We start from the raw sequence: 21071 nt of genomic DNA, 5'->3' as shown, positions 1-21071 counted from the left end.
TACTGCTGCTGTTCAGAATTAGTTTCACAGATTGTTAGCTGATGGTTCTTAGTACTGATACTATTTTAATTTAGATCTTCATTCTGGTAAGGGAATGACAACATATCTTGGATACCAGCTACTTGTAATTAGGAATTTTGCCCCAGCATATCCCAGCTGCAAAAGCATCCTTGAAGCTGATGCCAGTGTACATGCTAGAAGGAAGCTGATTGTGCATATGACAGTTGCTTCATCTCCATGGGTCACCTGACTTGGCTCCTTGCCTACCATATCATGCAGAGATAATAAAATGAGAAGTTGCTGTGCTGATTGATGGAGATGGCTTGTTGGATGAAGGGAATTAGTTCTGAAATTCTGTAACCCAGGGCAAGTGACCCAGGTTTGTATTGACTTCAAAGGCCTTATAGTTGAAACTGTGGGTCTTTCTCTTTTTATGCTATCTTAAGAGAGACTGATTTGTGGTATGTTATATAGAAGAAGGGAAAGAGTTAGGGACTGGAGCAGAAATAGTTTGGGTAGGCGAACCAATTTTTTTGTCAATGTTTATTCAGTGACATGAAGAGGCTGGTTCTGTAAGATGCTGAGGGAGTTCTCACAGATTCCCAAACAGTGGTAAAATTCTGTGAAATTCCTCAGCTGTGCAGGGAAGAGGTGCACATCTTTCACAGAAAGGCCAAGTCAGAGAAGAGTTCCAAACAGGCGTTTGTAGCACAGACAAATAAGTGTTGTGCACTTTTTGATGACATCTTGGATACACACTGTGAGAGAACTAATATTTCAAGGAAATTGATAGATCTGTGATTCTTAATACAGAGAGAAAAGAGTTTAGAAGCCTGAAGCTTCATCTAGGAAGAAAATGAGAACTTGTGCTCTGGGGACTGAACACCATTTGCTCAACCAGAGGAAAGAAGAAAATTGCAGAGTAGGTGGGATTTTTCTTGAGCTGTGAGGGAGGAAAAGACAGTAGGAGTCTGGCTTCCTTTGCAGCACAGTTGAAGAACTCTGCACAGACTTGCCTGTTGGTTTTCATGTAAGCTAGAAAGCTTAGTGTCTGAGAGGAAGTGTGCAAAGGCATCAGGCTCTGTGTGATTAATGAGATGGAGAAAAATGAGAGACATCTTCTAAAGGGGAAGGCAGGTGATGGGGGAGTAAGGAGGAAGTGGCAGATGGTGCTGTGGCATGGCAGGCAAGTGGAGCACGTCACTTACATCCCCAGAAGTGGTGGTTCTTTTTACAGAAAGCTGCTGTGGTGAGCCTTCGCCTGCTGTTAATTTTGTTCTTGCTCCTTTATATGTTCTCTATTCTGAATGAATAGATACAGACTGGGTAGGTTCTGTGGCTTGTGTCCAGCATATGCCCTGTTTTTTTGTGGGCTGCATCAATCCTTGCTGTTAGATTTTTGTCTCAGTTTTGGCAGTAAACTGTAATTTAGTCGATAGTGCTTCTGGAACTGAAATGCCTTATGAGGATACCTGTTTTTTGAATACCATCAGCAACAAAAATCTGTCCCGTCTGCTTTGGGGTCCAAGAACTTTCGAAGTTTTATCATTCTTAACTGAAATAGCCCTCTTAACCCGAGCAAAATTAGCTTGGGGTATTTTGTGGGGTGTGAAGGCTTCAAGCAGTACCTGATCCTTAGCACTCCTCCTGAAGAGTGCACAGGTACTTGTCCGCTCTGTGGAGCCCATCCGCCTGCTGAACCCTATGTAGGCCAACTGTATTTTGTTCCATCTTGAACCTGCCAGTTTCAGGGGGCCATATAATGAAGTGAGATTGTGGCATGTGGAGTTTGGGGTGAAGCCAAGCACTTCATGACATTTTGATACCTTTACAGCACCTCTTCTGTGGCTTTGACATCTGGTGATGAAGACTCTTGCATTTTACAGGGAGCATCACTGCAGGGCAGCCTGTTTCAACAAAGAGGAAGAAATTGCTGTGCTCAGGACCCCACCTTTCAGCAGTGATTCTGTGATGCAAGTTCCAGGAGTCTCTTTATCTGTGATGAACTTCTCCCTGGCCTCTTCTTGCTGACATTTGCCCCAGTGCTGGGCACAAACAGGAAGGATGCTGAAGAATGGGTACCCCCCTTTTGGCTTTTAGAACATGGGCACTTGTATAAAGGTATGTGACTGCTCTTTGGTCAGAGAGATGTGCAACTGTCACTGGAGGCCAGTGAAGGGGATTTGCTGGGCTGGAAAGTGATGGCCATTGTTGGGAGGAAAATGCCTAGCTTAAGCTTTCTGCATGCTGGTGTCTGCTGCTGCTGTTGAGATAACTGATGAATAACTCTCCATTTGTGCTTATTTAAAAAAAAAAAAAAAAAAAAAGAGGCAGCTTGAATGCACAGTGTAGCTTATCACTAAGTGAATGGTGAGGTGGTGAGCTATATTGTATGCATGAAGGTATGCCAAATTGTTTGTCTGATTGTCACACGTTCCTCGCTGCAGCTGCTCTTCTTTCATCTGTCAGCTACGTCTGATCAACCAAACAGCATGTTGTTGTGGGTGTAGTCTTTTTACTACATGTTTGTTTAACAGTCACCTCAGTGAGAACTTGATTCTAGACTGGTGTCTCTAAGAATTGCTATAATCTTAATAGCATACCGGAACAAGGTTTTAGCTTGTGCTTTGATCAGTGCACTTCTCCATGGCCTCTTGCATTTCTGAGGGCTGGGTGCAGACTTTTAGAATTGCAGATGTGGACAGTTTCCACGTTGCAGAATTGAGTAGGAAAATATGGGAGGACCATTTTCCAGTTGCATTCAAACTTCCTATAGTAGACTTAGAGGGGAAAATGTATTCAACTCTGCCCTAAAAGAATTTTGTTTGGTTTGAACAATAGGAGTGGTCTTATCCACAGCCCTTTTATTCTGTAGCTTTTTTCCTAAGGTTATTGGTTGAGGGTCAGTTTCTTTCTGTTTTGATAGTGTCTGTCTGTGATTTGCCTTCATGGTAGACTAGATGTGATCTTTGACTTCCATTCTGTAGGTGTAAAAGCTTGGATGAGTGGTTTTCAGCTGCTGCTATTGCAGTCAGTGATCCTGCAACAAGTAGCTTCTTCTTGCAGTACCCGGAGCGCACTCTTACTGGTTTCAGTAGATAATGTATCATTCTTCTTTCAGACCGCTGAATCTGAAAAAGAATCCATGATGGTGAGAGAATTGTTCTTTGTAGCATGCTGAGTTCTTTGCATGTTTCACAACCTTATGGAATAATGCTTTAGAGATGTCCTTGGAGAGGAAGATAGATGTTCTCTGCATTCACTGAGACACTTAGAGTGGGGCAGGAGGTGAGGAATTTGTGTCAGACTCTGGTATTGCAGGGCCTAGGCATTTGTGTGAGGAATTGTGGATTAAGTTTAGGCCAGTGTGTCTGAGGAAGAGTCATTGGACTGGACTTGGCCTATTTTGTGTTCTAGATGCGGCTGTGATCCTCGGCTGTGTGTCTCACCGAAGGGACCTGATGTTTTACATTATTGGTAAGTGAAGGAAGGGCTGCCACTATGTTTGTGGGCCTCTCCATAGGCTTTAGAGGGGTTTCTTGAAAGCTTCTGCTTTCATGTTAGTTTAGAGTCTACCTAACAAACATGAAGTTATCGTCTTCCTGCACTGTGCCCCTGCCTGGCAGACTTGCCTGTCCATCATTCATTTTGTTCCCAGACAAACTCCTTCCATTGACCTCACTGCTAAACCATTCCCTTCCTTTTTCTTTTGAGAACTAGTGTAGGATTGTTGCCTCCACGATGCTTCTTAATCCAGTCTTAATGCGATGTGCAGGGGTTGTGTGGTTATCTGTTTCTCTTGAGAGAATCTCTGTAGTTTTAGTTTGTGATTCAGAGGGAATTGCACGCTTATGTTGGGATGTATACTGGCCATACCTGAGATTCTGTACCACCTTTATCTGTTTTTTCCTCAACTTGCAGTTACTTCCAGAGTTTTAAGGGACTTTTTTTATCCTCTAACCTAACTTTTAGCATAACACACACCATAAATGTTCATTCAGTAGTTTCTGCATTAAACCTCTAATTTGTGGTTGAGTAGAATGACGTTAATAAAAGATATCTTGGGCTGATGTAGAGGGGACCTTGGTGCCTGACTGAGCCATGCTGCTGTAACCACCCTCTGTTCTCTCCTTGCTGCAGGTGGGATCACAGTATCTGTGGTAGCCTTCTTCTTCACCATTAAGTTCCTCTTTGAGCTTGCCGCACGTATAGTCAGCTTCCTTCAGCATGAGGACCGGGAACGCCGAGGGGAGCGAACTATTTATGACTACGTGCGAGGCAACTACCTGGACCCCCGGTCCTGCAAAATCTCCTGGGATTGGAAGGACCCCTATGAGGTGGGCCATAGCATGGCCTTCCGAGTGCATGTAAGGGAATGTTTCTGTTTCCACACAGCTTCGGGGGTAGAACGGAGGTCTGCCTTAGGGATAAACTCTTCAAATAGTTTGCACTGGGGCCAAGCTGGATGTAATCTAGGAGTAGGAAAGCTATCTGTTGGTGTCTTCTGCCTCCTCTAAGTGTGTTGCAGAACTCTGTGAGTGCATATGAGATTTGCACTCCTTTAAAATCTTATCTCTGTCACTTTAGAATGCTCTGAAGAGCCAGAGGGGGGCCAGGGTTGTCCTATCTGCTGCTTTCTTTGCTGGGAAGTGAGTTGGCCAGCAACAGCTCCACTGAAGGCAAGGCCTATCTTTTGGTTGTGGAGCTGAAGTTAGGAGCCTGGGAGTGGGCATTTTACCAACCCAAGAGCTACAAAGCCTCATGGCTCCTCCCTACCCCATCCCTCCAGAAAAGAATGCCTCCATAACTTTGAGCATTATTCTCCATGATATGGAAAAGCCAGTCAAGGACCTTTGTTCCCCCAAATCCCAAAAGGCCAAGTCTAGGGGAATGGGACAAGCATACAAATGAGATAGATGATGAGTCTGAATGCTGAGGGTTTGGAGCTATGTGGAGAAAGTCTGAACAGGTTCTGCTGGGCTCATGTGCTTTTCCTTCCACCTACCCCACCCAGAAGGGTACTTAAGTAAGAGGGAAAGTTTGGCTAAGTTGTCATGCCCATCCCTCTCGGAAAGGTGGGGAAAACCCTTCAGCTCAATGTGAGTGAGAAGGAGTTCTGACCCCATGGCAGGCAGTGAAAAAGAGCTGAGGAGAAAGGGACTTGTTCTGTTCCAGCTATTTAAACTTATTCCCTCCACTCACTGACTCTCACTCTTGGGAGCTCCAAAAATCTGCCCATCTACTCCATGCTTGTCTCCCGTTTGCTCAGTCCTCTATTCATCAACAGTAGCTGTTGCATGCACTGGTTACTCTCCCTGTCAATCAAAGTACATGCCACTTCAGGCCCTATATCCTTCCTTATTTAGGAGCAGGGAATAGTAGCAGTTTTTGCTGATTGTCTGCAGGCCATTTGCTGATGGCAAGCAGGATCTGGCCCACAGGCTAACAGCTGAAGAGCTATGCACTTAGGGCTTCGAGGTATAATTTTTTCTTTGCAAGGAAGTACTGGTTGAGGTGTGATTCCTCCCAAAATTGTTTGTCAGATCAATTCCGTAGTTGAGCCAACTGTGATTGTGTCTAACACATTGTTTTCATGCTGCTGCTTCTTATCAGCACGGACTGGGTCACCTCCTTAGGTCAGTGTCTCCTGCACACCATTTTCTATAATAAATTGATGAGAGTTTCTACAGAGCTTTGCTGAGTACAAAGGGACAAGACCTACTTGTCTCTCTGTAAGAATGTGGCTTTACTTTTTCTCCTTTTGGTAGTGGGTTCTATTGGTTTCTGTTTTGATAAGTACTTACAGTGCAGAGAAGAAATGCCTAGAGGCATGTTCTTTTCGGGTCACTCGTTTGAACCCCAGCACAAAAGAGAACAAGGTTGTTCAATGCCCACTTGTGCCCTGTTCACTTGGGAGAACACAGCCTGTGTGACAGAGCTGGCTGTTCGTTTCCCCCCCCCCCCCCCCCCCCCCCCCCCCCCCGTGCTGAGCCAGGGTTCTTGCCCTTTTTGCTGCTTTGTTGCAAGGCGACTTGGTTTCTCTCCCTCTGTGCGCTGCGTATTTGTGCTGATTTGGACTTCTCCATTTCCCATGCAGTTATTCTATAAGAATGGGCAGCCCTTCCCTGCTCACCGGCCTGTGGGGCTGCGAGTTCACATCTGCCATGTGGAGCTAGCAATTGATATTCCTGTAACCCGGGAAGTTCTTCAGGAGCCTGATTCCAATGTGGTGAAAGTGGCCTTCACTGTGCGCAGGGCTGGGAGATATGAGATCACTATAAAACTCGGTGGCTTGAATGTGGCCTACAGCCCCTACTACAAGGTGTTTCAGCCAGGTAAGGTCTAGGTGGCCATGTAGTGATTCAATGTAGATTTGGAGGTACTGGAGGCAGTTAGGCATATATTTTTCCAGCTAAAATAGATAGGTGGCAGGGAAGGGGTTACCCTTTGCCATTTTCCTCTTTCCATGTGTAATTCCCAGCAATAGACTCATGTTTAAAACATGCTTGTGATTACCAACACATGGCAAAATAGAAACTGCCTTACAGCATAAATCATTAGTGTTTCTTAAATTCCCTAACCATTTATCACACTCTCCCTTTTGTATTAAGTTCTTCATGATCCATCTAGTAGTCAGAGAATGTCTTTTGTGAAAGTATTGAGTTATTTATATTTTGAATTAAAAATGCTTGTTTTTCGATTTGACTGTTATCCTCTGAATACCCTACTGTGTTCCTTTGAGCCTCTGAAGCAGTTGATACTTTAGAGTATATGCTTCTGTAGAGTATACATGTCTTGAAAAGGTTTTCTTTATATCCATTTTAAATTTGTTTCCTTCTGTTTTTGCTTTGTTTGATCCTGATCATCATCTTTTATATTTCATGTACACGTTCATTAAAAGTACCTCCATTAAATCACATTGTGAATGGATGCAAAGCTTGCTAAGATACCCCTTTGGAAAGAGGAAGGTCAGATTCTACTCAGATAACCTTTGGGATAAATTTTGTGTGATACACTGAATTTGCAGGTTCCCTTGGATGTCAGCAGACTTGTACTTTGTGTACCAGCAGTGGGAGTGAGATCCCAAACTGATGGTTAGAATGGAGGAAAGAGCGTTCTTTAGAGGTAGAACCTGGGTTCACTTTATTGGTATTAAGTGTCTGACCCAAGGCAAACCCTGCACACCACAGTGTGCATTTCAGTGCTCAGGTACTTTGTTTTTTAGAATGCAAGGGCATAGAATGTATTGAGATTTTACCCATTTTAAAGGGGATTGTGCACCTATTTGCTTTTCCTTTCTTCTTTGTAGCTGCACCTGGCACTGTATTTGACTCTAAACTGTTTTTGTCTGCTTCAGGGATGGTTGTTCCCTCCAAAACCAAAATTGTCTGCCATTTTTCCACTCTGGTGCTGACCTGTGGGCAGCAGCACACCCTGCAGATTGTTCCAAGAGATGAGTATGACAATCCCACCAGCAATTCTGTGTCCCTGATAGATGAGCACAATTACAGCTTCTCCATCCATGAGGTGAGTGGGACCTCATCCCTTGCTGCTTGCCTTCAGGTGAGCTAGAGAAGACTGCCCCCTCTACTAATGTGTCTTCTGTTTAGCTGGGTCCTCAAGAAGAAGATGAGAGCTCCGATGTTTTGTTTGAGAAGTCTGTGGTGTGCAATCGGCAAACTTGCCAAGTGTTCTTGCGACTCACCTTGCACCGTAGGGGATGTTTCCATGCCTGCATCTCCTACCAGAACCAGCCCATAAGCAATGGTGATTTTGACATCATTGTCCTAAGTGGTGAGTCAAGAGCTGCTCAGTATTCTCCAGGTGCCCTCTTGCAGGATGCTATGCACACTCTCGCAGCAGAGCTAAATGTGGCTTTGCTGTATGCTAGCCATGCTTAATTGCTCAAAGAATGCCTATTCATTCAAGTAAGCTAATTTAAATGAATTTGTTGCTGACAGGGGAGTTCTCTGAAGGCTGATGTTCTCTGTTCCCTTAGCAGATACAAGCCACATGTGTTTCCTCCTTTATCTTGGGGGATTTACCTCTGAGACAAGTAATTTTTACTGCTTGCTAGTCCTCTGTATCAGAGCCATACAGTAAGTGAGCCAATTGTGTATTGTATATGAAGCTATATGAATGAAGACCACTGAAAGCTATATACCTTTTTACCATTTTGTGATTCCCGATTTCTCAAGGAGTGAGTCAAAATCATATATGGCTGTCATATAGCTATGGCTTCAGGCTAGTGTTCTGAGAGAGAGAGGTATTCTGTATGCCTTCTTTCTTTTTTCTTGAACCATCCACTTTCTGAAGCCAGGGCAGAGAATCTAGTGTCTTGAAATCTCTTCATTCCCACTCCTGGGTTCTCTTTAGAGATTCACTTGACCAGATTTTCCTTTGGATAAATAGTCTTTTTTTAAATCTAATTTAGTGTTCTTCTGTGGTTTCTTTGCTTTTTGGTTCTTGGTTGCATTAAGCTTTACACAACTTTTCTATATCCATTTCCTACAGAGAATGAAAAGAACATTGTAGAACGCAACGTGTCCACCTCGGGTGTCAGTATTTACTTTGAAGCCTACCTTTACAATGCTTCTAGTTATACAAACACTCAGTGGCACCTCCCACCCACACACCTGAACTCCTCCCAGCGCCGTCCTTCTACCGCAACTGAGGATGAGGATGAAGATTCTCCCTCTGACAGCCAAACTCCTGAGAAAGTGAAGAAACCTAAAAAAGTGTACTGCTATGTGTCACCTAAGGTAAAGAACACACAGTTACTACCCTTGGACACATGGTCCAAATACACTGCAACTGAAGAGCTTCCTTGTACCCCATATCTTAACTCCAGATTTAGATGCTTCAGATTTGGCTAAAAAGTTTGCCTACAGATAGACAGCAAATTTAGAGCTCATGACTGAGAATGATAAAATAATCTTTGAAGTTTTAGGGCTCCATGGGTCTTTCTAGGTCTGATCCAAAACCTATAGGAAATTATCTCACTGATTATCAAGTAGACTTTCAGTTTGCCTTCCCTTTGTTCTGGTCAGGTCAGACCTGCAATTCCCTTCTCAGTTTCTGATACCTCTGGATCTGAGCTTAGAGGAAGACATTTCTCAGATCTTATGGGTTTGTCTGTCCTATCCTTGAGTGTTTCAGGGAAAAGGGGAAAAACGATCAGAGAACAAAGGGTAAATGTGTAAGTAGAAGAAACAGGATTAAAGCAAGATAAAAGGAACTTGTGATTCCTCTGTATTAGAACTGTGTTAGCAGAAACTGTTACCCCTTCTTATTGCCTATGAATATTCAGGGAAACTAGAAGGGTAGACAATTTCACAAAATCTACTAGTGAGTTCACTTTATTGATCAATTAATTGAATGAGTTCTGAAAAAATATAGTGATAAATTATCAATATAAACGTCTATTCCAGGAATAGTTTTCCTGATGAAGGAAGCTGGCTGGGGATATTTAAATCTGCTGCTTGCAGCACTAAAAATTGAATTTGGGACTGAGTACTGGATCCTTTTGAGCTTGGTAGTCCCTTTATATCTGGAGAATCATTCTGGACTTTCACAGTCTTTTCTGTTGGCATTACCTGGTAAAGAAGAGCATCAGAAATGCTTATTATTGCAAGTTCTGTTTATATGCCAAAGTTGTTAATGCATTTCTGATGCTTTTGCAGTTGTATCACTGGATAGACCTAGCGCATCTGCCCTGTACATTAGATGAATGTTACCATGCTATTATTTCTTTAAGATGCTGCTGTTCATATTTGCTCAGTTCCTGGAGAAATGCTGCTGATCATTTTTTCCAGTCATTGCAGCTAGAACAGGCTTGTGCAGAAAATGGTTTTCTGTTTTGTCTAAGGATGCTTAAGTCTGGTCTTAGATTGCTCTCCAGAAAGCAGCAGTTCCACAGTTGGTAGTTGTTTGTTCTGCCAGAAATACTGTGCACACTGAAATTTCCACAAATCTTCCGGTTTTAGCAATTGCAAGTGCTTTTTAAAAATTGTTTGAAGTGATTATTCTGAAAATTAGTAAGTAATAGCAATAGTTCTGGTAGGTGGAGGGTGTTGTTTGTTTGTTTGTTTGTTTTGTCTGTCTGTCTCTTTTTTTTTTTCCAGAGCCTTTTTGTTAATGCATTGTGATCTTGTTCTGAATTCAGCTTCTCAAGTGTGTTTAATTTACCCTCCAATGAGACTAGAAGTGTTTTACTGAACACCATGGCTTACTGCTGTATAATCTATATCACACTGGTATCCCACATGCATCACAAATGTGTGCAGTAAAATCTTATTGGGAAGTTGCTTATGGTTCTGTATGCTATTGCCAACTTTAAAGGTTTTTATGTATCATGCCAGAGGAAGATTCCACCCAAATTAGCAGAAACCTGCCCCTGGGGTTGGAGGGAGGTCTGTCTAGTGGGTTTGTCTGTCCTGTACTTCAAGTATTTCAGGGAAAAGCTTTAATAGATACATGACTTTCAACATTTTCTTTTCCTTGTGGTTACTCAGCAATTCTCAGTAAAAGAATTCTACTTGAAGATAATTCCTTGGCGCCTTTTCACCTTTAGAGTGTGTCCTGGCACAAAGGTGAGTCTGTCTACATGTAGCTACCACTGCATCTTCCATGTTGCTGGCTTGCAGTCCTTGTGAATGAGTCTCTCCTTTAGAGAAGGGTTTATACCTACCAAGTGACTATTCTGTTCTGAAAGATTCAGACTATGGAATTCCCTCTTAGTGCCTAAATTCTGCTAATATGTATGAGTAGGAACTAGTTGTATCACTTCTTCCTGACTTTTTTTCCCAGTACTAGGCATAAATCTTGATTCCTTTTGCATTTCTTCTGTTTTCCCCATAACTCTGCTGTGACTGTCCCTACTGAAGGCCCTAGCCTAGGGATTGCTGTTTGAGGCAGCCTTCCAACTGGAGTTCAGATACTTAAAGTAGTGTTACTGTTAACTGCATTTGCATGGGTGAGCAGAGAGAGTCTGAGAGCGCAGGAGGTGGTGCTCTATCTACTGAACATGCTGTACCTTCTGCATGATAGTTTTACCCTTTCTTGCATCTTTTTGCTGCTAGTTTTCATACCTTGGTCCTGACCCTGTGCACAAACTACTGACACTGGTGGTGGATGATGGGATCCAGCCCCCTGTGGAGCTCAGCTGCAAGGAGAGGAACATCTTGGCAGCTACTTTCATTCGCTCTCTGCATAAAAACATAGGTAAAGAGGCTGGGAGGTGGGTACAGTAGTCAGGAAGTTAGCACTTGAGTCTGCTAGTTTTCCTTATGAATGAAGATTGTCAGCATTGAACGACCTCTGATGAGAACTCTGTAATTCTTGCAGTTCATGTTTTGATCCTGGGGGCACTTCCAGGGAATGTATTTCATAATGCCAGCAGTTCCTTTTCAGTTTGGCTTTTCTGTCGCTCTCTTTGAACGCCCCCCTATCAGTATCTGAATGTCTGCAAAACTAACCACAGACTGCCCACAGACTGAGAGTTCTGTCTCCAAACTTTGCTGTAACAAACTCATCCTTGAATTATAAAGCTAACCTGTGCAATTAGGCTTAGAAGTGGCCTCTAGACATTTGGGATGTTGGCAGCTCAGGCCTGACCCAAACTGTCACTGTTCTCAGGAGGCTCAGAGACCTTCCAGGACAAAGTGAACTTCTTTCAGCGGGAGCTGCGTCAGGTGCATATGAAAAGACCTCATTCGAAGGTCACGCTGAAGGTCAGCCGTCATTGTCTGTTGGAGTCGGTGAGTGTATAGGTCACTTCACCTAAGACCAGTGCTTCCTCCATTCTTTATTTGCTGCTCGGTGCCTAATGAAATCCAAACTGACATGTGCTAGGGCAACCATGCCAAGAATGGCTGATCATTTTGTTTCAAGGCAGGCACTAGTAGTCAGCCTTGAGACAGGAAGAAGAAGAAAAAAAAATCGCAAGGTTGCACTTTTGTGCTCAGTCCTGGTAACTGCCCTTACCTGTGGGATGCTCTGTTTCTTTTCTACAGATAGTAAGATCAGGTCAAACTCTAAGTAATTAGGAAGCTTTGGCTCTGTTAAATTTTTTAAGCAACACTTCAGAGAGTAAAGGAAGCCCTGAGAGGTTTCTACGTTAGATGCTTGCATAACTTATAAAAGTAGAAATTCTCTGGCTGGTGCTATCCTGTCTCCACTTTACATGGGAACCTGAGGCCCAGAGAGAGACTATGTCTATCAGGACTAAATTTGGGATTGGAACCTGGAGTTCTTGAGTCCCTATCTACTATTTTTTTGCTACAAAGCTGTTCACTAAGTTGAACTCTCATGTCAGGTAATACCAAGCTGCATGCATGAAGTTCTTGCACTGAACCACTGCTACAAGCCCATCTGTGCAATGATAAAATACTCTGTAGAGCCTTGGAGTTGAGTCTTCACTGGAGCTGACCTGAGCTGACATGTTTCCCAAACTGAACTTAAGAAAGAGACATTCATATAATATAGCTCTCAATTGACATTCTGAATACTGCATACACAGAACAGGCAGTTGTCCTGACTTATTGTTTCCACATGTCTCATAATAGAATTGTTATAAAGATGGAAAAGAACATTTCTGGGGGAGGCAGGACTGGCTAGGATTTTCCTTGATTTACACTCAGTAAATCTGTATTTTGGAATATTTTCTGCACGTACAGAATTACACTGTTTACAAGATTTTGTTTCAGTTAATAGCTTGTTACAAAATGACTTCACTTCTAACAGTATTTCCATGACTTCTTTTCCCTGCTATTTTAGAAATTGGTGCACTATTGTTAGCACTGGTGTTACAGCCTGGTAAGAGGAAATAAATTAAGTGCTAAAATAATAAATGTAAGCATTAGTTTACAAGGTTGATAGATGCAATGAATGCGACCAGTGTGTTTAGCCCAAAGGAGTGACTAGCATGATGTTTCAATTTATTTGAAGATCAGCTAGTCAGAGCTAACTGTTTTCTTCAGGACTGCTGTGTAGCTTTTGCTTTTTCTTCATTGGAATCCAGAATCGGGACAGAAGTAGTTATAGACACTTGAAAGATTTTGTTACTTTTTTTGCATTGTGACTTGCTTTAAGTATGAACTTGGTGAATCCTTCAAGCTATTTTCTAATGCTCTCAAAAAGGTTCCTTTTTTAAATCTGACTCGTGGGCAGAGACTGCTTTACAAAAATTGCTCTTACCCACAGGCATTTTAATACTTTAAACAATATTGCACTGCAGCTTTGAGGGGGATGCATCTGGGCTGTGGTAGGACTGTTGCTAAACTGCATACTGGTTTTAAGATGAACTGTTTTTATGTGAATCATGTTTTTCTACTACTTTTAATAGAAAATGAAGAATTGACTTCTATGGCTTTAGATAAGTAAAAGTTAGACCCTAGGATTTCCTAGTTCAGTTTTGTTCTTTAAACTACCAGACTGTATTTCTTGTGTTTTGTGTTGCTTAAATTGCCCATCCACATGTGCAGGATTTCATACTGGTGACTGGGTGCCAAGCAGTAACAGCTGCTGCTACTTTCCTGTGGTTTTTTTGCAGTCTCTCAAAGCAACACGGAATTTTTCTGTTTCTGACTGGAGCAAAAACTTTGAAGTGATTTTTCAGGATGAAGAAGGTGAGTTAACCTTGCTTAAGAATATGCTTCAGGAGGGAGTGAAAAAAGTGATGGTGGAGTTTTGTTAGTCTGAAATTCTGGTTTCTTGTAGTACATCGGTCCATTGTGGTTTCCAGCCCTGTCACTTTTTCACTGATATTAATAAATTATCCTGCTGGTGTTATTCTGTCCCCGCTTTACATAGGGACCTGAGGCCCAGTGAGAGACTGTCTATCAGTATTAGATTTGGAAGCAGAACCTTGAGTTCTTGAGTCCCTGTCTACTGTTTTTTGCTACAAAGCCATTCTTCATTCGTGTGCAACTGGTTCTCCCCCATACCACCTGTAAATGGTGGTTAAGTTGATACAGGGTGCTACTTGCTAAAGAAAGGGTGAATGTTGTGAAGAGGGAGGTTTGGTAAGTCCCTTGTGTAGTTACGCTTATTGTATGAGCTAACTCAGCCTTGTTTTGGAAATCTGAACATGAAACCATAGGTCATGTGAGAGAATAAAAAATCCTGTTAGTGGCAAGAATGTGATACAAGGGTAGTTACAGGAAAATGAATTAGGCAAATGTTTCTGCCTGTTTACTCTACGGATATCTTAACAGTAGGAAGAATTTTTGGAATTGAACTGGAGACAATGGTTCTTTGCCTAAGAGTTTGTTTTCCTGGTATCTCTGGCCAAGATCGGGGCTGCTCACGTCTGGTTGTTGTTGGATCTGAACTACAGCTGAACTTTGCCAGGATGATATTTCCTTTAAGTGCCAAGTGGCTTGGCAGAAGGATGCCCAGTCCTGGCAAAAGAGACTAGCTGCAGTGTTTGTGTTCCCACAGTGGATGCAAGCTCCTTTAAAAATAAATAAATAAATAATTGAATAGTGCTGATCTAGGCAAAGACTAGAGAATACTGAGCACTAGTTTTGACTCATGGATGACCAAACTTGTTTTATCTTGTAGCTCTGGACTGGGGAGGTCCACGCAGAGAGTGGTTTGAGCTCATCTGTAAGGCGTTATTTGATACCACCAATCAACTCTTTACCCGTTTTAGTGATAACAACCAGGCCCTGGTGAGTCTGCGGTTTCCTATGCTGGATGGGCAAAACTGGGTGTGTTGGCATGCTATTGGCTAACTGGTAAATTCATTAAGTCTGCAACCTTGCCCCTGCTTTAGCAGGCCTGCCCAGTCACTTCGTGTGCCTTTCTCAAAGCTTTGCTGGATCATCTTACCCTGTTGAAGCATCAGAGAATAGGCTGCCTGAACAGAACAGCTAGTTAGCTGGGAAGGCTGGATTTCTGAGAAGAGAAGATGGCATCGGGGGCTTTGTTAGGTTTGAATCTTTCAGAATCTATTTCTGGTCTCAAAGGTTCTGGCCTGTGCATGTGAAGCATTTTTTTTTATTCTTCTTAGGCAGGCTCAGCATTTCATTTCTACTGCTTGGCTCTGAAAATGCTACTACAAAGCTCCTTGGGCAGCCTGAGAGATACAGCAACTTGAACTGATGCTATTCCTACTATTTGTGCTAGTCTTGTCTGGTACTCAAATATTTTAATTCCCTTCCTCTTTGCAGGTTCATCCAAATCCAGGGCGCCCCCCACATTTACGACTGAAAGTGTATGAGTTTGCAGGCCGCCTGGTGGGGAAGTGTCTTTATGAATCGTCTCTGGGCGGTGCTTACAAACAACTGGTGCGAGCTCGCTTCACCCGATCCTTCCTGGCTCAGATCATAGGACTTCGTATGCATTACAAGGTGAACCTTCCTTGCCTTGTATGAAGCCTGTATTGGGTTGTGGGTAGAGGCTAAATGCTAGTGTAATAGAAGAAGATCCAGAATCCTGGCTAGCCATGTACGTTAATTTTTTTTCTTTTCTCTCTCTTTCTGCCCCATACACCCCTGCCTCTTTCTTTTTGCTCAGTATTTTGAAACAGATGACCCAGAATTCTATAAATCCAAGGTGTGTTTCATACTGAACAATGATGTGAGTGAGATGGATTTGGTCTTTGCTGAAGAGAAGTACAGCAAAACAGGACAGCTGGAGAAGGTGAGGGAGACATTCCTGAAAGTGGGACAGTTCAACCCCTTCCACCTGTAGCAAGGGAGGCTGGGAACTGTGCCATGTGACCCAGAAAAGTGAGCTTATTCTGGACAGTATAAAGGAGTGTCCATTCCAGTTGGGAGTTTGCGTTTGGGGAATGCTGCTGCTCATACTCATGTCAAGTGATCTCCTGTTTCCAGGTGGTTGAACTTGTGACAGGAGGAGCTCAGGTGCCAGTAACCAATGAAAACAAAATTTTGTATTTGAATCTGCTTGCACAGTACAGGCTGGCTAATCAGGTTAGAGAGGAGGTGGATCACTTCCTGAAAGGTAATATGCTGTGTGTTCCCCATTCCTTTTGCCTTTATGTCCTGGAGGCTAGTACTCACTTGCTCTCCTCTCCTCTCCTCTTCTCTTCCAGGTCTTAATGAACTAGTTCCTGAGAACCTCCTGGCTATTTTTGATGAGAATGAGCTAGAGGTAATTGCTGCCTTCCTAAGCATCCTTACCTATGCTTACTCTCCTCTCTGAGAAATAAAGAGCTTTTTGGATCTGGAATAAAGCCAGAATGTTTCTTCTCTAAGCACTTGAAGCATTTGTAATTTGAACAGTAGCTGTCTTTGAGTTTCCTGGGGTCCTGACCTTCTTACTGCAGTCCCTTGCCTTTCAGTTGCTTATGTGTGGTACTGGGGACATCAGTGTCTGTGACTTCAAGGCACATGCTGTAGTGGTAGGAGGCTCTTGGCATTTCCGTGAGAAGGTAAGTGAAAGGGTTTCTTCCTCCTGCTTGCTGAAATCAGTTAGCCCAACTACAGCAGTGGTCTGTTTAAGAAAAGCCAACAAAGCTCTCATTAAGAACATTTCAGCGGGGAGTCAAGAGGAATTGGTGGGAGTTATGCTACTGAAGATATTCATGGTGATATGCTTATCTCTAAGGGATGCTTTAAGATCATGATTGCAGCCCAGACTGAGATGTAGTACTGGGAATTAAGTACTGTAGTAGACACTCCTGATATAGTAGCCTAAATTTGTACCCTGTAATGGTCCCCATCCCTGCTTTTTCCGATGGTGGGGGATGGGAAGGGGAGCACCTGGGACTGCAGTCAGCTTCATTTAGAAAAATAATGGAAATTGCCAAAACATCTAAGATGAAAACAGGTTGGAGAAAAAGTTCCTGTTCCACCTTCCTGCAAAAGTATCAGAAGATGTAAAAAACAAAACCAAAAAAACCCCAAGAGATTAGCCTAGTGCAGAAAGCAAATGCTCTACTGTGCTATTAACTTACCTAGCTTGCCTATACAGATATTTCTTTAAAAAAAAAAAATCTGTGGGGAGAGAAGAAGTGCTTCTTTAAAGGAAAGTGCTAGTGGTAGGTAGTGACATGAGACAACACTTAACTGGTAAGAAACTATATGATCCTTGCCTCTGTTTCACCCTGATAAAACAGATAATTATGACTGGTAGTAGAACACTTGCTTACAAGTGGTCTTCTTGTGACCTGCTCTTACACTTATTTGATTTGTTTGCCTGACCTGGCTTTGCCTTTCTTGTTTCCTAATAGGTCATGAGGTGGTTTTGGACTGTGGTCTCCAGTTTCACACAGGAAGAGCTGGCCAGGCTCCTGCAGTTCACAACTGGTTCCTCCCAGCTGCCCCCAGGAGGGTTTGCTGCACTCTGTCCATCTTTCCAGATCATTGCAGCTCCAACCCACAGTACATTACCGACAGCCCACACTTGGTAAGTACCCCAGTGTGGGGGAACTTTCTGCGTTTTGCTTTGGGAAGCCACCACTAGCTATTTGTGGTGGGCAAGCAGTGTATAAAATGTAATGTGTGTGGCCATCTTGTCAGTCTATTTGCAAGCAGCTGATGGGGATGGTGTCTCAGATCTAGTCTGTATGGAATTTTTCTTTTTTTGTCTTCCAGTTTTAACCAGTTGTGCCTCCCAACTTACGACTCCTATGAAGAAGTACATAAGATGCTGCAGCTAGCCATCAGCGAGGGTTGTGAGGGCTTTGGCATGCTGTGATTTCCCCTTTCCAGGAGTCTACCCAGCCTCCTGGCCCTTCATGGCAAGGCCCAGGTTCAATCCACTGCTTGTTCTCCTTCCCTTCACATGGGCAATGGAGGCACAGCACAGACTCCATGTAAAGGAATCTGTCATCCAGAAGATGTCATGTGGCCTTTCCCTATCCACAATATGTTACCAAGAGCTCATCTTTTCCCTTTCCCTCATTCCCCTTTTGGTTCAGTGTGAAACAGCAAAAGCACTGTGGTGCATCCATCAGGAAGGTATTGCACTGGATTTCCCTGCACCTTGAACACTCTTCCTTTCATGAGAAGATGCAGCCCATGAGCAGAAGTTGCAGTGAGATGCAGAAGATCCGCTGAGCTGCCTCTGTTCTAGCTGTCTGGGAGGAAGCGGGAAGACCAGCTTGGAGCTCTGCTGGAAACCTGGCTTGTGGGAAGCCTTAGTAACTTTCCATGCTTTGGCTCAAGCCCCCTGTGATGCTCCCCAATAGCTCATCTAACTCAATGGCTCATGAAGGGTACAGGGTTGTCCCTCCTTTCAGCACCTGGCCCAGAGGGTTTCTGGTTCTCCTCCATTTTGCTCTGGATGCTGCTGTCTGTTGCCTCTGCCAGAGATCAAAAATGGTCAGTATCTACTGGAGGAAGTAACCCAAAGGGGAGAACAATCTCATCAGAGCACAAGTGCTGGCCCTGATAGTGATTCTGTACTACCTCCGCCAGGGTCCAGCAGCAGAAGCGTCCTTCTCCAGCAGTGGCTGGTAATGAGTCTCTGCAAATGAACTGGAAGAGGAGTGTCTCCTCCACTGAATGTTTCTGACAGCAATTTATGATGTTGCACAGGAAGCTGTCCCATGCCCTTTCCTTCCTTTCCCTTCCTCAGGAGAGAGGGGATGGGCATGTGTGATCCCTCAATGCTGAGCACCAATGCCTATCCCACATTCACCTTCAGGGTATGTATGTATGTAGTAACAGTGGTAGGTCTGTAAGCAGCTACAATGTGCACTGGGCTTGTCTTTGTACAGAAGTGCAGCTGGGGTAATGATACTAGGTAGAACATGGTACCTCTGCCCTGGCATCCCACAGGGTCTTGGCTTCTACCTCTATCATGCAGTAGCCTTAGGCTTCTCTTTCTCTACTGCATTTCAGGCAGAGTTTCCAGAGGGGTGTTGGTGCCTGGAGAGCAGCTGGCTTCCTCTCCTCCCAATCTTCCTACCTTTTCTTTCTTAAGCTCTCCTTTCTTGCTGTTCCATTCAGTGCTGCTGGCTTTCCAGCGCAAAATGCTAACCAGAACTTCACCCACAATGAATCCTGCATGGGTTGTATATCACACCGTTGTCTGGCTTGTGGGGAGTAGGGTGGACAAACCAGCATGAGAAGTAAGCTTATGATTGGGGTGTGTTATTGCTGGCAGTCTGTTCAGCCCTTCCCAAGGAAATAAAGGGAAGGGAAGTCTGGGAATCTTGATGGGTTCTTCAGTGAAGCAAAATTCAAGGAGATCTCTAGGTTTTCAACAATCTCTTAGTCAGTTCAGGTTGGGAGCCAAAAGCCTGTTGGCAACTGGCAAGCATGAGAAACCTGCATTGCTACTGCCATGTAAGCAATGTAAGCTTTTACTGGATTACAGAGTTACAGGATTTTTTCCAGAATAGGGTCTCAAACTGGCATCTCTGAGCTAATTTTAGAACACAATGTTAGATAAAAAGTCACATCATCCTCTTCAGCCCCATTTTTTGCTGTCCTTGAGCTGCTCTAGGCAGACTGCTGCACAGTATAGATTTAAGACAACTGTGTGTGCTTTTCCAGTATAGCTTAGCTGAATTGACTAGGAATTTGGGGAAACATTCTACATCTAGAAAATCTCTTTATTAAGGTAGCATCTTAGCTATTCTTGGGCTGTGTATGTCACTTCTGTACAGAAATAATAAGCCATTATGGTGCCAAAAAGCAACCAGCTGAGCATTGAGACTACTCAGGGGGATTTCTTAGCCTTGTGAATTCATTCCCTCACTGGCACCGAGGTGCTGGGAGACTGCCAGCTTGAGAGTTGTCACAGTTGCACTCTGACAGATCACTTCAGTTGTGGCTGTGCTCCCTTTTTTAGTGCAGGCTCCCTTCTGTAAAGTCCCAGCCTCCTTTGTGTGAAGAGCATGGTACCATTTTATTTACGCTATGGATGACTTCTGTGGTCAGTACAGTTACAGCTACTGTGTTCTCTGTGCCACCACTTCACTGCTTTCTCCACAAACTAAGAGGAGGCAGTGATGCTTGGCTTAACCCCTGTTCGTTTGGAGGCATAACTTGGTGCTGTTCCCATGTTGTAGCCTCGTCTTGCAGTTTTACCTGGCGAGGATGTTTCCAGCCTTGTGGCTATGGGCAGTCTCAGCCGATGGCATCTTCCTCAGGAATCTTCTCCCTTCTTCTTTTGAGCTGGACTGTTTTTACTCTGAGGACAAAGTAGGTGGGCAGTGGGCAGACTTCCTCTGCTTGAAAGAGCTCCTAAATGCTTTACAGCACATTGCAGCCAGCACCCCTCACTTCTCAGCAGCTGTATAGATGCCAAGGATTTTCTTCATAACACATGCACAGTCAGAATTGCGATGGATGCTCTTAATCAAAGAAACCCGTCTATGTTGTTTCCACAGGCCTGTAGCTGGTCCCATGTTCCTGGACTCCATCACAACATTTCTAAATTTGTGTCTAGCTCTATACCCTTTTCCAGTGTGTTCTCTCTTTATGCTGCCCTTACACTGGCAGCAGGGATGCGCTGTGGTCACCTGTACTGTATGTTTCTTTTGGCAGAGGCTTGTTAACTTTTTTTATTTTTATTTTTTGATCCTTTATTCACACTTAATAGGGGCACTTCTGTAGAAAGCTTTAGGATCCTGTTACCATCTCAGACAGGTTTCATGTTTCCTGAAGCTGCTTGGAGGTGCATATGGTCTGGCTTCAGCCTGCATCTGAGGGCCATGTTGCATGCTTTTAGAAACCAGGAGCTGTGGATGGTATAGGTCAGATCTGAGTTCCCTCTGGTGAATTCCTGTCAGAGTTTAGCTGAAATTTGGAAGCCTGTGGTTGTAGTAGCTGATTTTGTAAATAGATTGTATAATAAATAAAATATTTGAAAAATGCTGCCCTCTCAGCTCAGAATTCTTTGAGGGAAGCACAGAGGGAAGCTGGAACCAGCTGGGTAGTGCCATGGGTGGGCAAGGGGCCTCTTCAGGTCTTGGGGTGTCTCACTGAGCTGGCCTGCTGCAAGGGGCAGGAGCCATCCTCCACCTGTGGCCTCTCAGGACACCTGAATGAACTCAGCACCTGTGAGCTCCTGCGAAGAGAGAGGGTTCTGCACTGGGGCTTGCAGCCTCCTGAGAGGCTTTTGTGCAGTAGGCTGGAAAATGGGCA

The 21071-nt window shown here is 43.8% G+C and overlaps 1 protein-coding gene across 5 annotated transcripts; it reads left to right on the top strand.

Annotated features, from left to right (window-relative positions):
• The first annotated feature begins 1966 nt into the window (after nucleotides 1–1966).
• AREL1 (apoptosis resistant E3 ubiquitin protein ligase 1) lies at nucleotides 1967–20800 on the top strand. 5 transcript variants are annotated; one of them, XM_067296795.1, is made up of 20 exons: nucleotides 2087–2121; nucleotides 3122–3288; nucleotides 3418–3477; nucleotides 4141–4367; nucleotides 6098–6335; nucleotides 7358–7527; nucleotides 7611–7794; nucleotides 8515–8762; nucleotides 10515–10592; nucleotides 11082–11223; nucleotides 11638–11759; nucleotides 13553–13628; nucleotides 14566–14675; nucleotides 15177–15356; nucleotides 15523–15648; nucleotides 15843–15972; nucleotides 16064–16122; nucleotides 16313–16402; nucleotides 17204–17379; nucleotides 17568–20800. In XM_067296795.1, the coding sequence occupies exons 3-20, from the start codon at nucleotides 3462–3464 to the stop codon at nucleotides 17668–17670; spliced, it is 2475 nt and encodes an 824-aa protein (XP_067152896.1). In that variant the 5' UTR covers nucleotides 2087–2121; nucleotides 3122–3288; nucleotides 3418–3461; the 3' UTR covers nucleotides 17671–20800. The 5 variants fall into 5 exon arrangements, with proteins under 5 accessions (XP_013795997.1, XP_067152896.1, XP_067152897.1 ...); XM_013940543.2 differs by lacking the exon at nucleotides 3122–3288 and having other exon boundaries at nucleotides 1967–2121; XM_067296796.1 differs by lacking the exon at nucleotides 3122–3288 and having other exon boundaries at nucleotides 2090–2121; nucleotides 11638–11732.
• Nucleotides 20801–21071: the final 271 nt, after the last annotated feature.

Source organism: Apteryx mantelli, chromosome 4 (assembly GCF_036417845.1).
Source record: "Apteryx mantelli isolate bAptMan1 chromosome 4, bAptMan1.hap1, whole genome shotgun sequence".
Classification (NCBI taxonomy): Eukaryota; Metazoa; Chordata; class Aves; order Apterygiformes; family Apterygidae; genus Apteryx; species Apteryx mantelli.
This window is presented reverse-complemented; position numbering and strand designations above follow the sequence as displayed.

Excerpts from the sequence above, each read along its gene's own strand:
- AREL1 (XM_013940543.2), top strand. Across the intron at positions 14,676-15,176 it reads GTGATAACAACCAGGCCCTG|GTTCATCCAAATCCAGGGCG; the intron begins GTGAGTCTGCGG and ends TCCTCTTTGCAG. Across the intron at positions 15,357-15,522 it reads GACTTCGTATGCATTACAAG|TATTTTGAAACAGATGACCC; the intron begins GTGAACCTTCCT and ends CTTTTTGCTCAG.